Genomic DNA, 23,242 nt, shown 5'->3' on the forward strand with positions numbered 1-23,242 from the left:
CTTGAGAATAAAATGATTTGTCAGTAGTTTAAAAGCCTGTTATTTATATCTACATTTTACTAAATGATTAATAATGTACAATAACTAAAAGTTAATTAACATACTAAAATTTCATGAATATTCTTAAAATAATTAAAATAAGTGAAATAATGTAAATGCCTTTCAAATAGTATATAAAGATAAATTATAAGACTTAAAAAAAATCGCATTCTAAAGTTGAGCCTCCAGAAAAGTAGGAATCTTTGGAATAAAGATTTGCATATTTCTGTCAAGAATTTGAAAGCTATAGAAGATGGAGAGTCAGATGGACACTTCAGAGTCAGTATTTACTGTTGATTTTGAACAATCTACAAAACTCTTTGTTTAAACACTTCAATGTCCTCATCTATAAAATAGAAGTATCATAATCGGCCTGCATCCTTGCAGGGTTGTTATACAAATCAAGTAAGAGTTGAATAAAAAGGATTACTATTGGTATTTACTAGCATAAATAAGTCATTTGAATTATATTTCTTTGTAATTTCTGCTTTCGCATTTCATGTACCACTCCTACCAAGTTTTTACAACCACCCAACTAAAAACAATGCTTCCCATTTTATAAACAAAACCAAAAAAATCCTTAGCCAAGCTGGGCTGCAATCCAAAATTCTCATTATAGTGTGATGTTTTTTGTCTAGAGAAATAAGTTATAATCATACTAGTGGCCCGGTGCACGAAATTCATGCACATTAAAAAGGAATTAATTAGAGGAAATATTTTAATATTGCTATTTGCCCTTTCTCTTTAATAGAAGTGTCAGAGATGAAAGAAAACTAGTAAAATGTATATGAAAATCTCCCTCCTGTCAGAGTCTGAGGCGCGCCGTGGGACCTAGAGTCAAGTCCTTGCCCACCACCTGCATGCGCTTCGAAAACACAGGAGACCCGGACCCGGCTGGCCCCACCCCCATTGGGTGAGACCCAGACCCGGCCGGCCCCACCCATCAAGCCCCTCGGGCAGGGGCACAGCCTCAGGTCTCCCAGCCTGGTGCCAGGTAGGGGGCACAGTCTCAGGTCCCCTGTCAAGCCCCGCCAGGTGGGGGCGCAGCCTGAGGTCTCCCATCAAGCCCTCCCGGGTGGGGGGCATGGCCTGAAGTCCACCATCAATCCCCATGGGGAAGGGGGCACGGTCTGAGGTACCTCGCCCCAGCCAGCGCCATGCAGTCTCAGGTCCCTGCTTTTCGGTCATGACGTTACGGTGTCCCGGCTAATTTGCATATTAGTCTATTATACTAGAGGCCCAATGCACAAAATTCATGCGCGGAGGCAGGGGATTCCCTCAGCCCAGCCTGAACCCACTCCAATCGGGGACTCCTCAGGTGATGTCCAACCACTGGTTGGACACCCCTTTCACAATCTGGGACTGCTGACTCCTAACCACTAAACTGCCTAATTGCCCCAACCCCTCTGCCTGCCTGCCTGATTGCCCCTAACCTCTCTGCCCGCCTGCCTGCCTGATTGCCCATAACTGCCTCGGCCTGCCTGCCTGGTCACCCCTAACTTCTCTGCCTGCCTGCCTGATCGCCCCTAACTGCCCTCCCCTGCAGGCCTGATCTCACCCCCAACTGCCTCTGCCTGCCTGATCACCCCTAATTGCCCTTCCTTGCCGTCCTGATCTCGCCCCCAACTGCCCTCCTCAGCTATCCTGATCTCGCCCCCAACTTCCCTCCCCTGCCAGCCTGGTTGCCCCCAACTGCCCTCCCCTGCTGGCCTGATCTCGCTCCCAACTGCCCTCCCCTGCACGCCTGATCTCGCCCCCAACTGTCATCCTCTGCCAGCCAATTTGGTTCTGATTGGTCAGTTTCTATGCCAGTCAGTGTCAAAAGCTCTGCCTCCTAGGCAGCCATTGGCTCCTCACAGTTGACCCAGATTTGGTTCTGATTGGTCAGTTTCTACGCCAGTCAGCATCTCTGGGCCTATTAATGGGGCCTGATCAGAAAGGCGGGGCTGATCAGCAGCCCAGTGGGGGCCTGGAGAGAAATGGAGGTGTGGCTGTTGGCCAGGCTGGGAGAGAAAGAGAGGCAAGTTATGATCAATGGCTGCCACAGAGGCTACAGATCAGACCCTGCCTCTCTCTCTACAGGCCTCTCTCTGGCCCTGATCCATAGCCCCCTAGACAGTCAGTGCTGGGTCGGGGCACCCCGTCTGGTCGAGCCTTCAGTTGTTACAATCCTGGCTCTTTATTATATAGACTAGAGGCCCGGTGCATGAAATTCGTGCACTGGGGGGAGGGGGTCCCTCAGCCTGGCCTGCACCCTCTCCAATCTGGGACTCCTTGGGGGATGTCAGACTGCTGGTTTAGGCCCGATCCTGCACCAGTAGTCTGACATCCCTCTCGCAATTCAGGACCACTGGCTCTTAACCACTCACCTGCCTGCCTGCCTGCCTGATTGGCCCTAACCACTCTGCCAGCCTGATCACCCCCAACTGCCACCCTGAATCCCCCCAACTGCCTCCCCTGCCAGCCTGTTTGCCCCCAACTCCCCCCTGCCACTGGCCTGATTGCTCCCAACTGCCCCCCCCTCGCCAGCCTGATTGGGGTTGGGGGGCCGATTGGGGGAGGGGCTGGCCTTGGGGAGGGGCTGTGGTTGGTGGGCTGGGCAGCCACCCCACAAATGGGTTGGGGGTGGCAACTGGGGCCAGTGACCTGGGGGAGGAGCCATGGGTGGTTGGCCAGCCAGCCCTGCCCCTGATTGCGGTGGGGGAGCAGGGGTGGGGCCGGCCTGGGGAGGGGCTGCAGGAAGTTGGCCGCCCAGTCCTGCCCCCTCTTGGGGTGGGGGGGGGGTGCAATCAGGGGCAGACAGCCACGGGGAGGGGCTGTGGGCCTATTGTGGTGGGGCAGGTTGATCAAGGGCGGGGCTGGCGGGGGGTGGGGGTGGTGGGAAGAGAGGGGGTATTTGGCCAGCCAGCCTGTTGTTTTTTTTTTGGCAACTTCACAACTTTTACTTGTGGTGCCTGTGCTATGTCTGAAAAACACCTTCTCCCCATGCCCGGGACAACAATGGGAAGGGGGCAGCAAAAAATAGAAGACATCCCTTCCTATTGCACATGGACCCTATATACAGGCTCACCTGGCCCAGGCCGGCAGGATGCTTGGCACATTCTAGGATCCCTGCTCAGGGGCTGGAGGGGTGACTGGTGGCAGCACACGTGAGAGGGGACTTCTGGGTGACCACTCTGGTCCTGGCTACTGGTCTTGGCACTTCCTGGTCCCCAGTTCCTTTCTGGTCCTGCCTGCAGCCCTGGTCCCCCTACCTGGCTCAGCCTCCTGTCTCCATCCTGGACTCAGATGGCCCCCTTGGCTCCTGGGGGCTCTGTCCTCCCCTCCTAACCTGGAGATCTCAAGGAAGGTTATGGCTTCTCAGAGACTCCTCGACAGCCCTGTCACTGGTGTTCACACAGGGAAGGGGTGCATGTGGCAAAAGCAGCTGTATAAATGCGGGTGCAGGGGCAAGTCCTCTTGGGTCACTTGGACAGTTTGCTGATGACGCAGATCAGGGCCACATTCTCATCCTTGAGGTGCTGGCTGTCAGCTCGGAGATTGGACAGGCCCTTCAGCTCCTCTTCCAGTTCAGTGGCCTTGCACTCCAGGGCCCTGCACTCAAATCTCGCCAACTCCAGGATGGCCGGCCTCTCTGCAAAGCGCTCTTGCCTCTGCATGGTGCGCTCCAGCTTCACCTTGAGCTGCGCCAGCCGCAGCGTGGTCTGGGTCAGGGCCTCACTAAGTCTCTCGTTCTCAATGTGCAGCTTTGCATAGAGCTTCCTGAAGCTCTCTCAGGCTCTTCCAATTCGGGCTGGGGTTCTGGGTTTAGGTCCTGCTGCCTCTGGAGGGGAAGTGCTAGATTCTGGGCTGATGTCCACTGGCTTCACCTTCTCCCCCTTCACAGGCCCTCTCCTCTCATTGCCAACTCTGCAGTGCTCCCTGGAGGCCTGTGGTCCCTGTCCCTGCCCCTCAGACACCTCTACTCTCTGGGCAGGGCCATCAGAATTATCAACCCCAGGGACTCGGGGCTGCCAGGAAGGGTCCCGGCTCTGTGAGCCCTGCTCTTGATATGGATGGGAGAGTCTGATCAGGGGAAGGCTGCAGGGGGAGGGGCTGCGAGGTTGGCTGCTGGCCCCATCCCCTGATCAGGCGGTGTGCTGGCTACAGTGGGTGTCATAGCGACTGGCCCAATCAGGGCCATGTTCTGCCCGCTCACCACTCCCCAGTCCCAACACTCCTTCCACTGCTGGGCTATCAGGCCTTTGGGATCACCAGCTCACAGCACCTGCTTTCCCACAGGCCTGAGGCTCTCAGGCCTGTGGGAAAGCAGGCGCTGGTGACTTTACCTGCATGCATGTGCGCCGGGCAGCGGCTGATGGAACGCACTGCCTGCTTGGGGCAGCTCACACCTGGGCGGGCAGGTTGCGCCACCGCTACTGCCATTGCCGCTGCTGCTGCTGCTGCTGCTGCTGGGGCTTGAGGCACTGACGGAGGCTGCCAGGCATGCCCATGACCTACCCACCCCGGGTTGGGTGGCACTGGCCGGTCGATCGCTGCTGCCCCCCCCCCCCGGGGTCCCTTCACACAGGGTATACCGGGGCGGATACCCGATCACCGCGGTCCCACCCGCCAACCCCAGGTCCCCCGGGAGGGCTGGGTGAGGGGGGGGAGGTGCCTGATTGGCAGGGTCCCACCCGCCAACCCCAGTTCTCCGCGGGAAGGCCGGATGAGGGCAGGGTGGGTGCAGAACATTGCAGTCCCACCCGCCAGCCGTGGGTCCCCCACGGGAGGGCCGGATGAGGGCGGGGCAGGTGCCTGATCACCCCACAGTCCCACCCGCCAGTCCCGGGTCCCCCGTGGGAGGGCCAGATGAGGGCGAGGACCTCTGCCACTAGCCCCGGATGGAGGCGAGCTGGCAGTTGGCACTGTCCCGCCCTGCCTGCAGTATGCAAATTGGTCACCATCTTGGCTGGCAGTTAATTTGCATATCTTGCTGATTAGCCAATGGGAAGGGTAGCGGTCGTACAGCTAATTACCATGTTTCTCTTTTATTAGATAGGATAGGATTACTTTAGTGATTTTGTTATAATAAATTTTAAGAGTGACACTATAATACCAATGCCATCTAGTCTGTTTAGAGAAACTGGTATTTTATAAAGAAAGAACCTAATGTTTGTCATTGCAGTGGAACTGGAATGCTAGAATATAACAGCAAGACTTCATCACAGTTCTGCATTGCAATTGATAGGCAGTTTATTATCCAACTTCCCTTCATGTTCCAACATCCACTGACTCATCTCAGAGAAATAAAACAATAAAACCAATTAAATATCAAACCAAACAATTAAATAAAATATACCGTTTTTTTAAAAAATTCCAAATCTGGCCCTGCCCAAGTGGCTCAATTGGTTGGAGTGTAGTTCCGTATACCAAAAGGTTGCAGATTCGATTTCCAGTTGCTAACATGATGGGCTATCCTATCTAATAATAGACAAACATGGTAATTAACCACACCTCCACTATGCTTCCCATTGGCTAATCAGCAGGATATGCAAACTAACTGCCAACCAAGATGGCGGCCGGCAGCCACGCAGCTGAAGTGAACATGAGGCTTGCTTGCTCCAGTGATGGAGGAAGCCTAGGTTCCCCGCCTGCCACGGCCCAGCTCTGAGCTCCAGATGCAACAATGTTGCAATTATAGAAGCTAAACAAACCCCAGATACCTGCTTTCAGCCAGCCAGCCTTGGAGCTGGAGCCACAACAAAGTTTCAATTACAGAAGGTAAATAAATCCCAGAATAAAAAAAAGGAAAGAAAAAAAGGAGAGACTGGGAGCTTCGGTTGCAGGCTTGGCCTGCCTGAAAACAGCCCTCAGCCCCTCATCCAGACTGGCCAGGCACCCCAGTGGGGACCCCCACCCTGAAGGGGGTGCAGGCAGCCTGAAAACAGCCATCAGCCCCTCATCCAGGCTGGCCAGGCACCCCAGTGGGGACCCCTACCCTGATCCGGGACACGCTTCAGGGCAAACCAGACGGTCCCCACCCGTGCACCAGGCCTCTATCCTATATAGTAAAAGGGTAATATGCAAATTGACCCCAACAGCAGAAGGACTGGGAATGACTGGTCACTATGACACACACTGACCACCAGGGAGCAGACGCTCAATGCAGGAGCTGCTCTCTGGTGGTCAGGTCACTCTCACATGGGAGGAGCTCTGCTCAGCCACAAGCCAGGCTGATGGCTACCAGTACAGCGGTGGTGGTGGGAGCCTCTCCTGCCTCCTCAGCAGCGCTAAGGATGTCCGACTGGAGTTTAGGCCTGCTCCCCGCTGGCAAGTGGACATCCTCCGAGGGCTGCCGGGCTGCCAAAGGGATGTCTGATTGCCATCTTAGGCCCAATCCCCCAGGGAGCGAGCCTAAGCCAGCAGGTGGTCATCCCCTGAGGGGTCCCAGACTGCGAGAGGGCAGAGGCCTGGCTGAGGGACCCCCCTCTTACCCCCCCCCCCCGAGTGCACAAATTTTTGTGCACTGGGCCTCTAGTATATATATAAAACTCAATAGGGTACATATCTAGATTGCACCCATCCCAGGGTGGGGCATATATGGGAGACAACTAACTGATGTTTCACTCTCACATCGTTTCTTTCTCTTTCTTTTTCTCTCTCTCCCCCTACCACTCTCTCTAAGATAAGAAAAAACAAAACAAAAAAAAGCATATCCTTGGGTGAGGTATTTTCTTTTTTAATCCCAAATCTGATATTAAAAAATGGATGGGATAATATGTGCATAAACTTTCCTATTTTCCTCTACCAATTTCAGAGCTCTTCCATTCATTTGTCTATTCTCAAATATAACACTAAAAATCAAAATTACCTTTTATTTTCTCAAACTACGGCTCGCGGGCCACATGCAAATACAAATACTGTATTTGTTCCCGTTTTGTTTTTTTACTTCAAAATAAGATATGTGCAGTGTGCATAGGAATTTGTTCATAGTTTTTTTTTAAACTCTAGTCCGGCCCTCCAATGGTCTGAGGGACAGTGAACTGGCCCACTGTTTAAAAAGTTTGAGGACCCCTGGCTTAAAGCAATGTTATTAACAATCAAATTTTTCATTTCAGATTAACAAAAAAAGTAAATACCTTACCTAGCATGACTAGATGATGAAGGTGGTGGTAAGTCTGGTGTAAGAACATAGAGACTGTTGTTTTTTGGCAAATGTAGTGATTTTAAGACCGTCTGAAAAAGGAAAAAACAAAAATGTCTGTTAATTGTGCATTGTTAACTTTTTCCTACAGTTCTTGAAAAACTGTCAATATTGTAGTTTGACTTTTCTTCTTTTGAAAATTTCCTAATACGATAATGCAGAAGAACTACTGAACCCAAATAACCTTGTTTCTCCCATGAATATCATAAATTAGCATGAATATGAATGTTAAAACAAAATACAAATTCCTTAGCTCATGAAGTGACATAAATAGATAAGAACACAGTTAAGGCTCATCGATGCCTTCATTGAAGAAGTATATCTTGACCTCTCCACAAGTGGGCCCTTCTTACTAAGTGCACAGACTTACTCCAAAGGCATTGAGATTTACTCTTGACTCATAATAATTATGTGTTAAACAAAAAGAAATAATCTGATTATTTGCAATACACTCTGACAACTTCTATCCTTTTTACCCCAGTCTGGCTATAAGCCACTCAATTAACTTTACATCCCACCATGGATTGAAAAAATAACACTGTAGTAGCCTTAAGTTCTGATCTTTATGTCAAACATGTGTAAGTCCTTTTGAAACTGATCTGTTATTGCTAATAGTTAACATGCAAACAAACCAAAAACACACATATAAACATAGGAAAGTTATTTTTACCTTAACCTTCATTATTTTATTTTGTGATTATTGATAAATACTTAGATTTAACACTTGACCAAGTTATTATTATCCTCTTACCATGCCATCATCCAAAAATTTTCCACTAAATCTTACCCCTCAAACCACATATGGTATGATTAAGTAAATGGATACTCTCTTTAAGTTATTTGTTCATTTATTCCATGAACATTTGCTTGATATTTATTATACCAGGCACTGGATATACAATATGAAAGAAAGAGACATGGCCTTTCTACTCATGGGGTTGTGATGAAGAATGCTGAGATAAGAGCCACATTTTATACAAAACTCTGTTAAATAAAGTAATATTTAGGCTGAGACTTGAAGTGTGAAAGAGAACCATCATGTGAAGAATTAAGGGTAAAGCATTCCAGGCAGCTGAATAGCATCTGTCAGGTAAAGATGTAAAGAGTTTAAACCTATTAGAAGAATTAAAAGGAAGTTTACATGACTACAGGATGAAAAGTGAAGGTAGAAAAGGCTAAAGATGAAGTTGTAGTGGTGAAGAGAAGGTAAATAACACCGTGTCTTTTTAAAACAAATATCTTTTTATTGATTTTAGAGAGAGAAGAAGGGGGAGGGAGAGAGAAATATCAGTGCGAGACAGAAACATCAACAGGTTGACTCCTGTTTGCACCCTGACCAGGGTGACCTTTCAGTTCACAGGATGAGTCACACCGGCTAGGGCAATCCTATCTAATAAAGAGGGAATGTGCTAATTGACCCCCATGTCGTCGCAAAGATGGCAGCACCCACAGCCAATAAGGAGGGAATATGCTCATTGACTGCACCGCCCTCAAAGGTGGCAGGGCCTACAGCCAATAAGGAATGAATATGCTAATTGACTGCCCTTAAAGATGGCGGCGCCCACAGCCAATAAGGAGGGAATATGCTAATTGACTGTCACACCCTCGAAGATAGTGGCGCCCACAGCCACAAGATGGCAGCGCCCAGTCCCCTCAGCCCCGCTGGGGCGGCAGGCACGTGACAAGGCCAGGCCCACCCCCAAGCAGGCCAGACCGCTCCACGCGCCTGCCTCCAGAGTTCCCCAATCCCCTCAGTCCCTCCTCCCCACCCCCGCCCAGGGCCAGCCCAAGGCACTGGCAAGCCTCAGATGTTGGCTGCCCAGCTGCCCAGGGCTGCCCAAGGATCAGGTAACCAGGGCTGGTCAAGACTTGCGCTGCTGGCAGTGGCAGCAGCAGAGGTGTGATGGGGCATCACCTTGCCCTGATCACCGGGTTGCCTCTAGCCCAAGGGCTCCCAGACTGTGAGAGGGGGCAGGCCAGGCTGAGGGACCACCCCTCCAGTGCATGAATTTTCATGCATCAGGCCTCTAGTACAATATAATGCCTTTTAAACTAGGGTTAGTAGCCGAAATTTTATTCAAAGAGAAATAAAAAGCTATGTTATAACAGGAGAGTTATGTAATTCGATCTATGTTTTTAAAAGACCATTCTGGCTACTGTGTGAAGAATACACGGGAAGAATCAAAGAAAGGAAACTGGGAAGACAATGAAGCTACTACATTGGTCTTGGCAAGAGGTGGTAACGGCCTGGATGAGGAAGTGCAATAAAAATACTGGAAAGTGCCATGATTAAGATATATTTTGGCCCTTGCCGGTTTGGCTCAGTGGATAGAGTGTCGGCCTGTGGACTGAAGGGTCCTGGGTTCGATTCTGGTCAAGGGCACATGCCCGGGTTGTGGGTTCCATCCCCAGTGGGGAGGGGGGTGTGCAGGAGGCAGCCAATCAGTGATTCTCATCATTGTTGTTTCTATCTCTCTCTCTCCTTCTCCCTTCCTCTCTGAAATCAATAAAAAAATATATATATATCTCTTTAAAAAAAAAAAAAAAAAGATATATTTTGGAGATAGACTCTACAGGACTTACCAAAGGATTAGGCATTGTTTTAAATGGAAAAAGACTGATGCTCAAACTTGTTTTATTTAACAGTGGCTGTGTGGTGCTGCCATTTATTGGAGAAGACTGTTGAAGAAATGGCAGGAAAGGAAAATCAAGAGCACCATTTTACACACGGTAAGTTAAAGATGTCAATAAAATATGTAATTAAAAGAGTGAATTACCAATTTGGATATGGAAATTCATAGAAGTATAACCTGGAAATAAAAATTTGGGAGCAATTAGAAAATTAATGTCATAGGAATAGCAGAAATCACCTACAGAAAAGTGTACATAGACCTAAGTAAATGAAAATTTTATTGGTAACAAAGACTATGTTCAAATATGAGAACATATAGTTTTAAGGACATCTGCAAAATGATTACCTTTCTCTTCACAAACTACTAAAAATACCATGCAAGACTGATCATATCCATAGGTTTCTTAGTAAATGAATGAATAAACGATATAGCTGTGCAAACTAATGCATCTGTCGTTTTATTTTTGCCTAATTGTTTCCAATTCTCAGTCAGCACTTTATTTTTTAAATATACATTTCAATTAGAATAATCATACAGCACCAGAGTTAAAGAATGGCCTCTGAGACAAATCTGGCCCACTGCTTGTTTTTGTATGGCCAGTGAGTTAAGAATGGTTTTTACATTTTTAAATGGCTGAAGAAAATTCAAAAGAAGAGTATTTCATGACCTGTGATGTTACATAAATTTCAAATTTCTGTGTCCATAAATAAAGATTTATTAGAACACAGTCATGCTTACATGCAGCCTATGGCTGCCTTCATACTATGACAGCAGAAATGAGTAGTTGCAACAGAGACTGTATGGCCCACAAAGCCTAAAATATTTATGACTTGACAGTACAGAAAAAGTTTGCTGACCCCTAATATAGTATGTCACTAACTTTGTACCTAAATGTATAAATATACTAGTAGCCCATTGCACAATATTGCGCAGCAGGCTGCCCACTGCTTCCGCGGGAGCTGGCAGGAACCGCAGTGCACCGCCCGGAGCTGCGCTGCTTCCACCAGAGGCAGGAGGGAGCCGCGCTGATTCCGTGGGAGGTGGGAGGGAGTCACGCCACTTCCGCTGGAGCATGGAGGGACTCGTGCAGATTCCGTGGGAGGCGGAAGGGACCCACGCTGCTTCTGCGGGAGGCAGGCCCACCGTCTCCTCTCCGGGCCTGCGCTCAGCTGCGGAGGCTACAGGCCAGCCCTCTGTCCCTGTCCGTGTCTGTTCTGGCCGGAGCCGCCTCCAAGCCTTCGCAGGCCCCGGGCAGGAGCAGCCTCCAAGCCTTCGCGATCAGGATCACGGGTCACAGGCAAGGCGGCTCCTGGGTCCCGGGGGTGCCGCCTTGCCTGCGGCCCAACTTTCCAATCCCGAGCACCGGCTGGGGACGGGCAAAGGCGCCCCGGTTCTCTGATCCAGGGCCGGGGGGCAGGGCAAAGGCGGCCCTAGGCAAAGCCGGGTGCCCTGCCACCCGGCTCTTGCCTGCCGCCTGGGTTTCCGATCACTGTTCTTCTATCCTTCTCCTTTCGCCCCCAATCATTGCGCCTACGTATGCAAATTAACCGCTATCTTTGTTGGCGGTTAACCGCCATCTTTCTTGGCAGTTAATTTGCATATCACCCTGATTAGCCAATGGGAAGCATAGCGAAGGTACAGTCAATTACCCTATTTGTCTTTTATTAGATAGGATTGACAACACGAAATTCCTGTAAATAACTTGAAATATTCAACATCTCCATATATTGAGTGAACTCATATATATTTATAACCACAATGTCTATCAAAAGCCATTGACAAAGAAGAAATGAATCAAAAGTTGAAGATTCTAAGTTTGTGCCTGGATACTGAAATATCAGCTCAGTAAATAATTTGAAAAAATAGACAATTATTTCCACTTTAAACATCTAAAACTTCAGAGTTAACTCATTTCTTTCAATCCCTCTTCTCTCTCTGTCAGAAAAAGAAGTGTGTGAAATATTTTATACCTAAGGCTGCTACTGGATCTTTAAGAATAGCAACTACTACATTAAAATTATAACACATTTTAAATATATATATTATTTTATTGACTTTTAGAGAGAGGGGAAGATAGAGGGAGAGAGAGAAACATTGATTATCAGCTGTTTCTGGCATGTCCCCTACCAGGAATCAAGCCTGCAATCTGGACATGTGCCCTGACTTGGAATCAAATCAGCAATCATTCAGTGCAAGGGACAATGCCCAACCAACTGACCCACACCGGCTAGGGCAATTGCAACATTTTTTAGAAATCTTTAAATATCATTCATTCCTTTCCCCTGCCACTATCCAAATAAACAACAAAAAAGAAATAATTCCATTTAAAATTTTCACAATTAAAATTTTTCCTATTATCTTTGTTTTATAATCAATACTTGGCATACATATATACACCATGTATGACTTCTTTCAGACCAATACATAATTGTTTAGTAAATTATTATTTCAGAGCACTTACTGACACCCTATGAGATCTGAGAAAAAGGTAAAGATTCTCAAAAAAAGTATCAAACTGCTATAAAATAGTTAGAAGTTTTAGCTTGAAAAACATTGATTGCTAATTTCTTAAACTAAGTTATTACCAAATCTACTTATGTAACAATATTAATAAAAACCATTTTTTATACATTATTTAGTCAACTATATAACTGGCAATTTAAGAAACTCACACTGAATGGGGCCAGGTGGATACTTGAAATATAGAGGGACCACTTAATAAAGGATATGATAACCATAATGCTGTATATTTGAAACTATTACAGAATGATACTGAATGTGAACTGTAATGTAAAAATAACAAATAAATAAATAAGAAACTCACACTGTCTTCCACATCTCCAGTCTTCCAGCCTTTTAACAACATTTTAGACACAGGTATCTGGAGTTCATTTTCTAGAATCTGTTTAATCTCTCCTGTATAAAGAAGAAGATACTGAGTATTACTAACAAAATAATGCAATTAACGCTTGTTCATATCCAGGGCTAGCATTCATGTTAGACATATCTGATGAGTGAACAACAAAAATTTCAATAATCCAAGCTTCAAATCTTGATCAAACAACACATAGCCTTTTGAAGAACTCAGGCTTCAATATCAGTTAAGAGAAAAGACTCCACAAGTAATCAATTAGGTAGTTAATTAATTGCATAGCTTTTATAAAGATATTGATATCAGTGACTGGAGGTTTGAAGAGAAACAATCTATTTTAAACCAATCAATTGACAATACCTATTTGTGTTCAGCATATGGTAGGAGTAGCAGGTAGAGTATAAAACCCGAGTCATTATAGGAGAACTGGCTGGTGTGGCTCACTGGTTGAACATCGACCCATGAACTAAGAGGTCCCCAGTTCAATTACCAGTCATGGCACATACCTGGATTGCAGGCTCCACCCCTAGTGTGAGGTGTGCAGAGGCAGATCAATGTTTCTATTTCTCTATCCCCCTCCCCTCCTCTCTCTAAAATCAATAAAAACATATTTTAGAAAAAAAAAAAGTAGCTGAAAAAAATAAAGCCAATAATCTAGAACACAATTTAAATTGTTTTAGAGACAAAAGCAACAAAATTTCAGAAAAGGAAACAAAAGCAAAAACATGGTGGGTCAAACAGAGAAAGGTTTATGAGAGAGAAGAGACTTAAACCCAGCTTGAAGAAAAACTGAGTTTAAACCAACCAAGCTTGAAGTATAACTGGATTGTGAAAGAGAGCCAAACCAAAGGCAAAGATATTCAGTTTTGTAAAGACAAAGACTGAAAGGTATAAAGGCAATAATAAAAATGATTCTAAAGAGAAACAGTGAGAAATCACAATTTCCCCTGTGCTCCATAAATTTTTATCAGGAATCAAGTCTACTTATAAATCAATCAGTTAATTTCTGGCACTAAAGTTTATTAAACAGATTACTGAATCAAAATGTACAAATATTTCATACATCTGCTTCTATTAAGTTGGTACTGGTCTATAATTTTTGATTAACAGATAATTCAATTCCAGTTATAAGTGATTGAATACTGAAAAAACTGTTGTGTATTTAAAGAAGAAAAATAATTCCATTCCATATATTAAAAGAGGATAAAGTAATAGAAGAGGGAGAAAAGCTTATGTTACATAAGCTCTATGGAAACACAGCTGGCTACGTAAGGAATGCTACAAACAAACCCTTCATGGACTTAGCGACATTTTTGTACTTTCTTAAAGAAAATTCCCATATAGGCACTTTGGAATAGTTATTAAATATCATAAAAAGAATTCTGGTTCAATATTTTAGAAGCATAAATTTTTATGAACTTTGGCCTTCAAAAATGTCACTGCTGACAAAAGATTGTTCTGTTTACAGAAATGGTAGAAAGGTGAGCCATACTTTTTTATATCAAACACATATAAATATTGCCTTTTTGCATGTGGCTAAGGTTGTATTTCTAGAGCTATACTTGTCTAGAGCTGGGCTTATGCTCTTGCAAGTTTTCCCAGTGCTTTCCTCTTAGATACCTATCTTCACTTGACATCACCCATTTAGATTCTTGGAGACACTCTTATCATCCATAACCTATAAGAAGTTTGTTAAAGGACAAACAAAAAGAGATTTTCAGTTAAAGTTCCAGTTACTCTTTGCAGACAGTTGGTGGAGATACCATAAAACACATAATATTTTGCACCACAAGTAGAGAGAAATAGAAAACAAAACCAGAATCATGATAGCAACCTGAGTTCCTCGTTTTAAAAATTATTCTCTATTGGTCTCAATTCCTTCTTCTGTACAGTGGGATGATAACTATAGTACTAACAATTCACTGGGTTGCTGTATTAAATGACATAAGGCATGGAAAATATTTTATATTAGAATATATCCAATATATACAAGGGACTCAAAAAATGTTCATTATTTTTAGTTTTATTAAGGTAATAACACAGTACTTGACCAGGTTCTTAATAAACAGTAGTAATTGTTTCAAAGATACCAAAATAATTTTGGGCAGGTAAATGCTAGACTGCAGCAAGTTTCAGAAAAAGTATTCATATCTGGATCTGCCTGGCTCCAAAGTTCTTAACACAAGATGGCATGGCCACTATGGTAGCCCCATACATTACTTTGTAAATTATGAAGATATGCTGATGTCATCAAGAACAGTCCACTGAATTTGCAAACTATTTATCTGGCATGGGATTAATATGCAAAATATATAAATAACTCATAACAACTCAATAGCAAAAACACAAAATAATTTAATTTTAAAATGGACAAAGGACCTGCACAGACATTTTCCTACAAAAGATATACAAATGGCCAACAACTACACAAAAAGGTGTCAACATCACTAATCATTAGAGAAATGCAAATCAAAACCACAATGAGATATCCCCTCATGCTTGCTAAAATGGCTACCATCAATAAGACAAGAGATAAAGAGAGGAGGACGTGGGAAAAAGGGAACCTTTATGCACTGCAAGTGGAATTGTATATTGGTATATTAACTATGAAAAACACGATGGAGTTTTCTCAAAAGATTAAAAACAGAACTACCATATGGTCTAGCAATTCCACTTCCGGGAATATATCTGAAGAAAACAAAAACACTAGGTTGAAGTACCGCCACGTTCACAGCAGCATCAGCTATAATACCTAAAACAACCCAAGAGTCCATCCATGGATGAATGGAAATTGTGGTGCTCTTCATTTATTTGTGTTCATCTAATTTTCCAGCTGGTATCAATTTCTTCCAACCTGAGAAACTTCCTTTAACACTTCTTACAGCTTCTAATTGTGCTAAAAAAAAATTTTAATTAGTCTTCATTTCTGAAAGACATTTTTGTCAGATACAGCATTCCAGGTTGACATTTTATTCCTTCAGTATTTAAAAATGTCACCTTATTATCTCCTGGCTTCCATTGCTTCAGAGAAGAAGGCAGTAGTCATTATTTTTAAATGTTTCTTTCCCTATATGGGATGTATTTTTGTTTCCTCACCTGGTACTCCTTTAAAATTATTTTCTACTACTGATTTTCATAATTTTATTATGAAGTGGTTTCCTCTGAGTTACTCCTGCTTGTTGTTACTAATAAGCATCTTAAATCTGTGAGTTTTCATCAAATTTGGGTAATTTTGCGCTATGATTTCTTTTAAATTTCCCCCTTCAAAAAGCCCCTCTGTTTCCAGGACTCTAATCACACATACATTAGACCACTTTATATTTCCCCACAAGTCACTCCGGCTCTGTTCTCACCCTCCCCTACATTTCTGCTACATGTACTTTACTCTGCATTGTTTTTAGTGCTATGTCTTAAAATTTACTGATCTTTTCTTCAACAACATATAATTTGTTAAATCTATTGGGCAATTTTTTTAAAAATATATTTCTTTATTGATTTCAGAGAGGAAAGAAGAGTAAGAGAGAGATAGAAACATCACTGATAAGAGAGAATCATTGAGTGGCTGCCTCTTGCAAGCCCCGTACTGGGGATCGATCGAGCCTGCAACCCGGGCATGTGCCCTTGGCCGGAATCGAACCTGGGACCCTTCAGTCCACAAGCCAACGCTCTATCCACTGAGCCAAACCGGCTAGGGCTATTGGGCATATTTTTGATTGTAGATCTTATATTTTAGCTCTAATATTTTCATTTGGCTATTTTTTAAAATTTTTCATTTCTTTCCTCATTAATTTCCTGATTTCTTTCAATGTATAAGCATATTTAGAAAAGCTGGCTTTTTAAATATTCCTCCACTAATTTCATTATTTTTGCCATTTATAGATGTAATTTTAATTTCTAATTTTTCTTCAGTTTATGAGGCACATGATGTTATTTCTCATGTCTACCAGTTTTTGTCTGAATCCCAGACTTTATGAAAAGTACATTAATGAGCGTTTGCATTTAGTGGTTTGCCTTTAAATGGCCCTTAAGTGTCATGCCTATCAGGTCTTTTGAGACTTCTTTACAACATTTTGGGGGTGGGGCTGTGGAATTAGAGCAGTGATTCTCAAAAGTATAGTTTACAAATTCCTGGGATTCCTTGAAACTGTACAAAAGTAATGGTAAATAAAATTGTTGGTACTTTATCAATCAAAGTATCAGTGCTAAGCTGAACTAGTAAATTGTATTTTATTGTTCATTACCAAATACTTGCTTTAAAAAAACAAACAAACATGCAGTAACAAAAATTATTAATCAAATCTTGATGCTTTTAATATTATATGTGATAAAATGGGAAACACTCATAAAGAATTTCTGCTTCGTACTAAAGTACAATGGTAGTTTGAGAAAAAGCATTTGTTTGCATTGTGAAATGAACTGGTTTTTTTCACAGACCACCATTTTTACTTGGAAAATGACTGCACACTGTATTATTTAGATTTGGTATTTTCTCAAAAATAAACAAAGCCTGTTAATCCAAGGAAAACAACTGACATTTTTTTTCAAGAACAGAATTTGAGTCTTCAAACTAAAATCCAAATTTTTACAAAATGTGCATATGCCACTGTGAGCCTGATAGCTTCTCAAAACTTGAAATATTTTTCTGGTAGATTAGTGATATTAACAAATGTGATTTATTGATATTATAAAATGTGTCAACATTTGGTAGACCTTTATGACAAAGTGAACCAATATTTTCCAAGTGACCATTTTATGATATTACAAAATCATGCACTTAAAGTAAAGGTATTCGACTGAATTTTAAAGTAACAGAATGCTATATTTTCATTGAAGTGGTTCCAGATGATACATTACAATTAACCTTTAACAAATTACCACTTGCTAAGTTTTGGTACAGCATCAAATAAGGATATTAAATAAGACTATAAGACTATTATCTAAAAGAGCTATTCAAATACTCCTCCCCTCTCCAATTATATACCAGTTTTCTTAAAATATTTCAACAGAAGTAACACACTGCAACAGAAAGAATGGAGAAGCAGATAACAATCCAGCGATCTTCTACATAGCATTTGAAGAGTTTGCAAAAATGTAAAGCAATGTCCTTTTGCTCAGTACTGTTTCGTTTTTTGTTTTTGAAAACTAATTATCTTTCACTAAGAATCTCATTCAAAAAAAAGGACAACCTAGATGAAATGGACATATTCTTAGAAAAATACAATCTTCCAAAACCCAACCAAGAAGAATCAAAAAACCTGAATAGGCCGATAACTACTGAAGAAATTGAAACAGCAATCAAAAATCTTCCAGCAAACAAAAGCCTGGTCCGGATGGCTTTACAGGAGAGTTCTACCAAGCATTCAAGGAAGAACTAAAACCTATCCTACTCAGACTATTCCAAAAAATTCAAGAGGAAGGCACACTTCCAAGCTATTTCTATGAAGCCATCATTACCCTAATCCCAAAACCAGATAAAGATACCACAAAAAAAGAGAACTATAGGCCAATATCCTTGATGAACATAGCTGCAAAAATCCTCAACAAAATCCTAGCAAATCGGATTCAGCAATACATTAGAAAGATCATACACCATGACCAAGTGGGATTTATTCCAGGAATGCAAGGATGGTTCAATATCAGCAAATCAATAAATGTGATACATCACATAAACAAACTAAAAGACAAAAATCACATAATCGTATCAATTGATTCAGAAAAAGCATTTGACAAAATTCAACACCCTTTCTTGATAAAAACTCTCAGCAAAGTGGGAATAGAGGGATCATACCTCAACATAGTAAAAGCCCTATTTGACAAACCTACAGCCAATATCATACTCAATGGGCAAAAACTAAAACCATTTCCCCTAAGAACTGGAACAAGACAAGGATGCCCACTTTCGCCACTCCTGTTTGATATAGTACTAGAGGTACTAGCCATAGCAATCAGACAAGAAGAAGAAATAAAAGGCATCCAAATTGGAAAAGAAGAAGTAAAACTATCCTTATTTCCAGATGATGATACTATACATAGAAAACCCCAAAGACTCCATCAAAAAACTACTAGACTTAATAAATGAATTAGACAATGTAGCATGATACAAAATTAATGCCCAGAAATCTATAGCCTTTTTATACACCAATAATGAACTCAAAGAAAGAGAAATGAAAAAAACAATCCCATTTACCATTGCACCAAAAAAACTAAGATACCTAGGGATAAACTTAACCAAGGACGTAAAAGACCTGTACTTGGAAAACTACAGGAGATTGAAAAAAGAGATAGAGGAAGACATAAACAAATGGAAGAACATCCCATGTTCATGGATCGGTAGAATCAACATCATTAAAATGTCCATACTACCTAAAGCAATCTATAGATTCAATGCAATACCTATTAAAATACCAATGGCATATTTCAAAGATCTATAACAAACTCTCCAAAAATTCATCTGGAAAAAAAAAAATAACCCTGAATAGCCACAGCTGTCCTGTGAAAGAAGAACAAAGTTGGAGGGATTACGATACCAGACATCAAACTATATTACCAAGCCATGGTTCTCAAAACTGTCTGGTACTGGCACAAGAACAGACATACAGACTAATGGAACAGAATAGTAGATCCAGAAATTGACCCAAGCCATTATACTCAATTAATATTTGACAAAGGAGGCAAGAGCATACAATGGAGTCAAAACAGTCTCTTTAATAAATGGTGCTAGGAAATTTGGTCATATACATGCAAAAAAAATGAAACTAGATCACCAACTTACACCATACACAAAAACAAACTCAAAATGGCTAAAGGACTTGAATATAAGACGGGAAACCATAAAAACCCTACAAGACTCCACAGGCATCAAAATTGCAGACATATGTCGTAGCAATATCTTTAAAGACACAGATCCTAGGGCAAGAGAGACTAAGGAGAAAATAAACAAATGGGACTACATCAAAATAAAAAGCTTCTGCACAGCAAAAGAAACCATCAACAAAGCAACATGAAAACCCACTGCATGGGAGAACATATTTGCCAATGTTATCTCCGATAAGAGTTTAATCTCCAACATTTACAAGAAATTCATACAACTTAACAAAAGGAAGATAAACAACCCAACGAAAAAATGGGCAAAGGACCTAAATAGACACTTTTCGAAAGAAGACACTCAGAAAGCCAAGAGACATATGAAAACATGCTCAAAGTCACTAATCATCCGACAGATGCAAATCAAAACAACAATGAGGTACCACCTCACACCTGTCAGAATGGCTACCATCAACAAATCAACAAACGACAAGTGCTGGAGAGGATGCAGAGAAAAAGGAACCCTCCTTCACTGCTGGTGGGTGCAGACATTGTGGAAAACAGTATGGTGTTTCCTCAAAAATTTAAAAATGAAACTGCCATTTGACCCAGTAATACCATTTCTAGGAATATATCCCAAGAAAACAGAAACACCAATCAGAAAAGATATATGCACCCCTATATTCATAGCAGCACAATTTACAATAGCTAAGATTTGGAAACAGCCTAAATGCTCATCAGCAGATGAGTGGATTAGAAAAACTTTGGTACCTCTACACCAGGGGTCTTCAAACTTTTTAACCAGGGGGCCAGTTCATTGTCCCTCAGACCGTTGGAGGGCCGGACTATAGTTTAAAAAAAACACTATGAACAAATTCCTATGCACACTGCACATATCTTATTTTGAAGTAAAAAACCAAAACGGGAACAAATACAATATTTGTATTTGCATGTGGCCTACGGGCCGTAGTTTGAGGACCCCTCCTCCACACAATGGAATAATACGCTGCTATAAAAAAGAAGGAATTCTTACCATTTGCAGCAGCATGGATGGAACTGGAGAGCATTATGCTAAGTGAAATAAGCCAGGCAGTGAAAGAAAAATACCACATGACCTCACTCATTTATGGATAATAAAGAACACTATAACTTAATGAACAAAAAAAAAATAGATATGGAGGCAGAGAAGCATCGAACAGACTGTCAAATTATAGCGGGAAGGCTGGGGAGTGTTGGGGGGGGGCGGTAAGAGATCAATCTAAGGACTTACATGCATGCAAATAAGCATAACCAAAGGACACAAGACACTGGGGGCGGGGGGGGAGGGGCTAAGGGCATGTGCCGGGGGTAGGGGAGGCTGGGGGAAGGTCAATGGGGGAAAAAAGGAGGCATATATACTACTATTTGTAATACTTTAAACAAGAAAATAAAATTTTAAAAAAATAAAAAGATGTAGCTCATAAAAGCATATTAGACCATTATTAGGCACATTAACTGTATTTTGCTTACCTTTACATTGGAAATTACAATATTTTTACATTCACACAGTTTTATATTCACATGATTCCTAAATTATTACATATAACCATTTCTTTTATAGATTAACATGGATATTTCAAGTGTTATTGAGTATAATACATGTCTTTTGCTTGTTCTGTTTTTAACAGCAACCTTTCTCAAGAACTTTCCAGTTTTTAGAGAAGAGAAAGCTTTTAAAAAGAAAGGAAGAAAGAAAGAATAAAGCCTACCTCAAATCTTATAAAGCAATTACTCTAAACAGATTTTGGTCTGCCCAACAGAGAAATAAGTGGCAAAAGGTCATTCTGTTTAGTCTGATATACTCCAATAAATTGAAAACAGATTTATCTATACTTTATCTGTCATTTAAGTGACTGAGAAAAATAATTTTTTATAATTTTATTTTCCGTCAGATTTAACAAATGGTTTTAATAAAAACACAGTCTATAGAATTTATTACCTTCTTTTAAAATCATTTTGAAGAAATTTGTGATTTAAATTTATAGTAATAAACCTTTATCACTTGTAGAACACTGAAGATGGGGGGTTGTAAAAGATTCTATACTGGAGGTATACTAATACTTTCCAAGCAGAACACGTCACACTGCTGCAATGTTATGATCACTAGGATGAACGTGTCATGTCAGTTCCATCACTATACGACGCCTACTTGAAGTCAAATTATAGGCTCTCTCTGGGCCTCAAATTCCACATTAACTTTTTTTTTTAACTAAGAATACATTTCATATCAATGCAACCTATGACCATTTTTTTTTAAATTTAAAAAACAAGGTGACACTAAAAAGTTAAAACTGCCCCCAAAGAAAATGAGATAGCCTACCTCAGTAGACACAATAAGGAAATCAAACCTGCCACTTATAAGAAACAAAAGTACAAAAAACTGTCACATGGATTTTTCTCAAGCATAATTCTCAAAAACAAATTTCCTCCCTTTTAATTCCATTAACATTTTTGTCATGTCAGAAATCCTTTTTTTTTTCTTCACATAATAATGTGCTTTATTGGTTTGGCAGTTATAAAAACTCTAGGACATAATTCAGTTTGGTTTTCCTCATCTTTAAAATATCTCATTTATGCCGAAACCGGTTTGGCTCAGTGGATAGAGCGTCGGCCTGCGGACTGAAAGGTCCCAGGTTCGATTCCGGTCAAGGGCATGTACCTGGGTTGCGGGCATATCCCCAGTAGGAGATGTGCAGGAGGCACCTGATCGATGTTTCTCTCTCTTCGATGTTTCTAACTCTTTATCTCTCTCCCTTCCTCTCTGTAAAATATCAATAAAATATATTTACAAAAAAAAAAAATCTCATTTAGTTATTATGAGAATTTATTTATTTATTTTATTTTATTTTTTTTATTGCTTAAAGTATTACAAAGGGTATTATATATGTGTCCTTTTTTTCCCCCAGCCCTTGACAGTCCCCTAGCCTCCCCTATCCCCCAGTGTCTTATGTCCATTGGTTATGCTTATATGCATGCATACAAGTCCTTTGGTTGATCTCTTACCCCCCTCCCTCCTGCCCCCCAACCCTCCCCGGCCTTCCTGCTGCAATTTGACAATCTGTTTGAGGCAGCTCTGCCTCTGTATCTATTATTGTTCAAAAGTTTATAATGGTCTCTATTATCCATGAATGAGTGAGATCATGTGGTATTTTTCCTTCATTGACTGGCTTATTTCAATTAGCATAATGCTCTCCACTTTCATCCATGCCGTTGCAAATGGTAAGAGTTCCTTCCTTTTTACAGCAGCATAGTATTCCATCGTGTAGATGTACCACAGTTTTCTAATCCATTCATCTACTGATGGGCACTTAGGCTGTTTCCAGATCTTAGCTATGGTGAATTGTGCTGCTATGAACATAGGGTTGCATATATCCTTTCTGATTGGTGTTTCTGGTTTCTTGGGATATATTCCTAGAAGTGGAATCACAGGGTCAAATGGGAGTTCCATTTTCAGTTTTTTGAGGAAGCTCCATACTGTCTTCCATAGTGGCTGCACCAGTCTGCATTCCCACCAGCAGTGCACAAGTGTTCCTTTTTCTCCACATCCTCTCCAGCACTTGTCGTTTGTACATTTGTTGATGATAGCCAGTCTGACAGATGTGAGATGGTACCTCATTGTTGTTTTGATTTGCATCTGTCGGATGATTAGTGACTTTGAGCATGTTTTCA

At 41.9% G+C, this 23,242-nt stretch overlaps 1 protein-coding gene across 8 annotated transcripts in view; it reads right to left on the reverse strand.

The window, feature by feature from the left end:
• FAF1 (Fas associated factor 1) overlaps positions 1-23,242 on the reverse strand; it is a 372,784-nt gene that overhangs the window by 245,952 nt on the left and 103,590 nt on the right. For all 8 annotated transcript variants that reach the window (XM_036349475.1, XM_036349474.1, XM_036349476.1 and 5 more), the window contains 2 exons: positions 12,683-12,774; positions 7,166-7,257 (listed from right to left, as the gene is read on the reverse strand). In XM_036349475.1, the coding sequence (XP_036205368.1) occupies positions 7,166-7,257; positions 12,683-12,774 (184 nt within the window). The remainder of the gene's footprint in view (positions 1-7,165; positions 7,258-12,682; positions 12,775-23,242) is intronic.

This window comes from Myotis myotis, unplaced genomic scaffold (assembly GCF_014108235.1).
Source record: "Myotis myotis isolate mMyoMyo1 unplaced genomic scaffold, mMyoMyo1.p scaffold_m19_p_2, whole genome shotgun sequence".
Taxonomy (NCBI): domain Eukaryota; kingdom Metazoa; phylum Chordata; class Mammalia; order Chiroptera; family Vespertilionidae; genus Myotis; species Myotis myotis.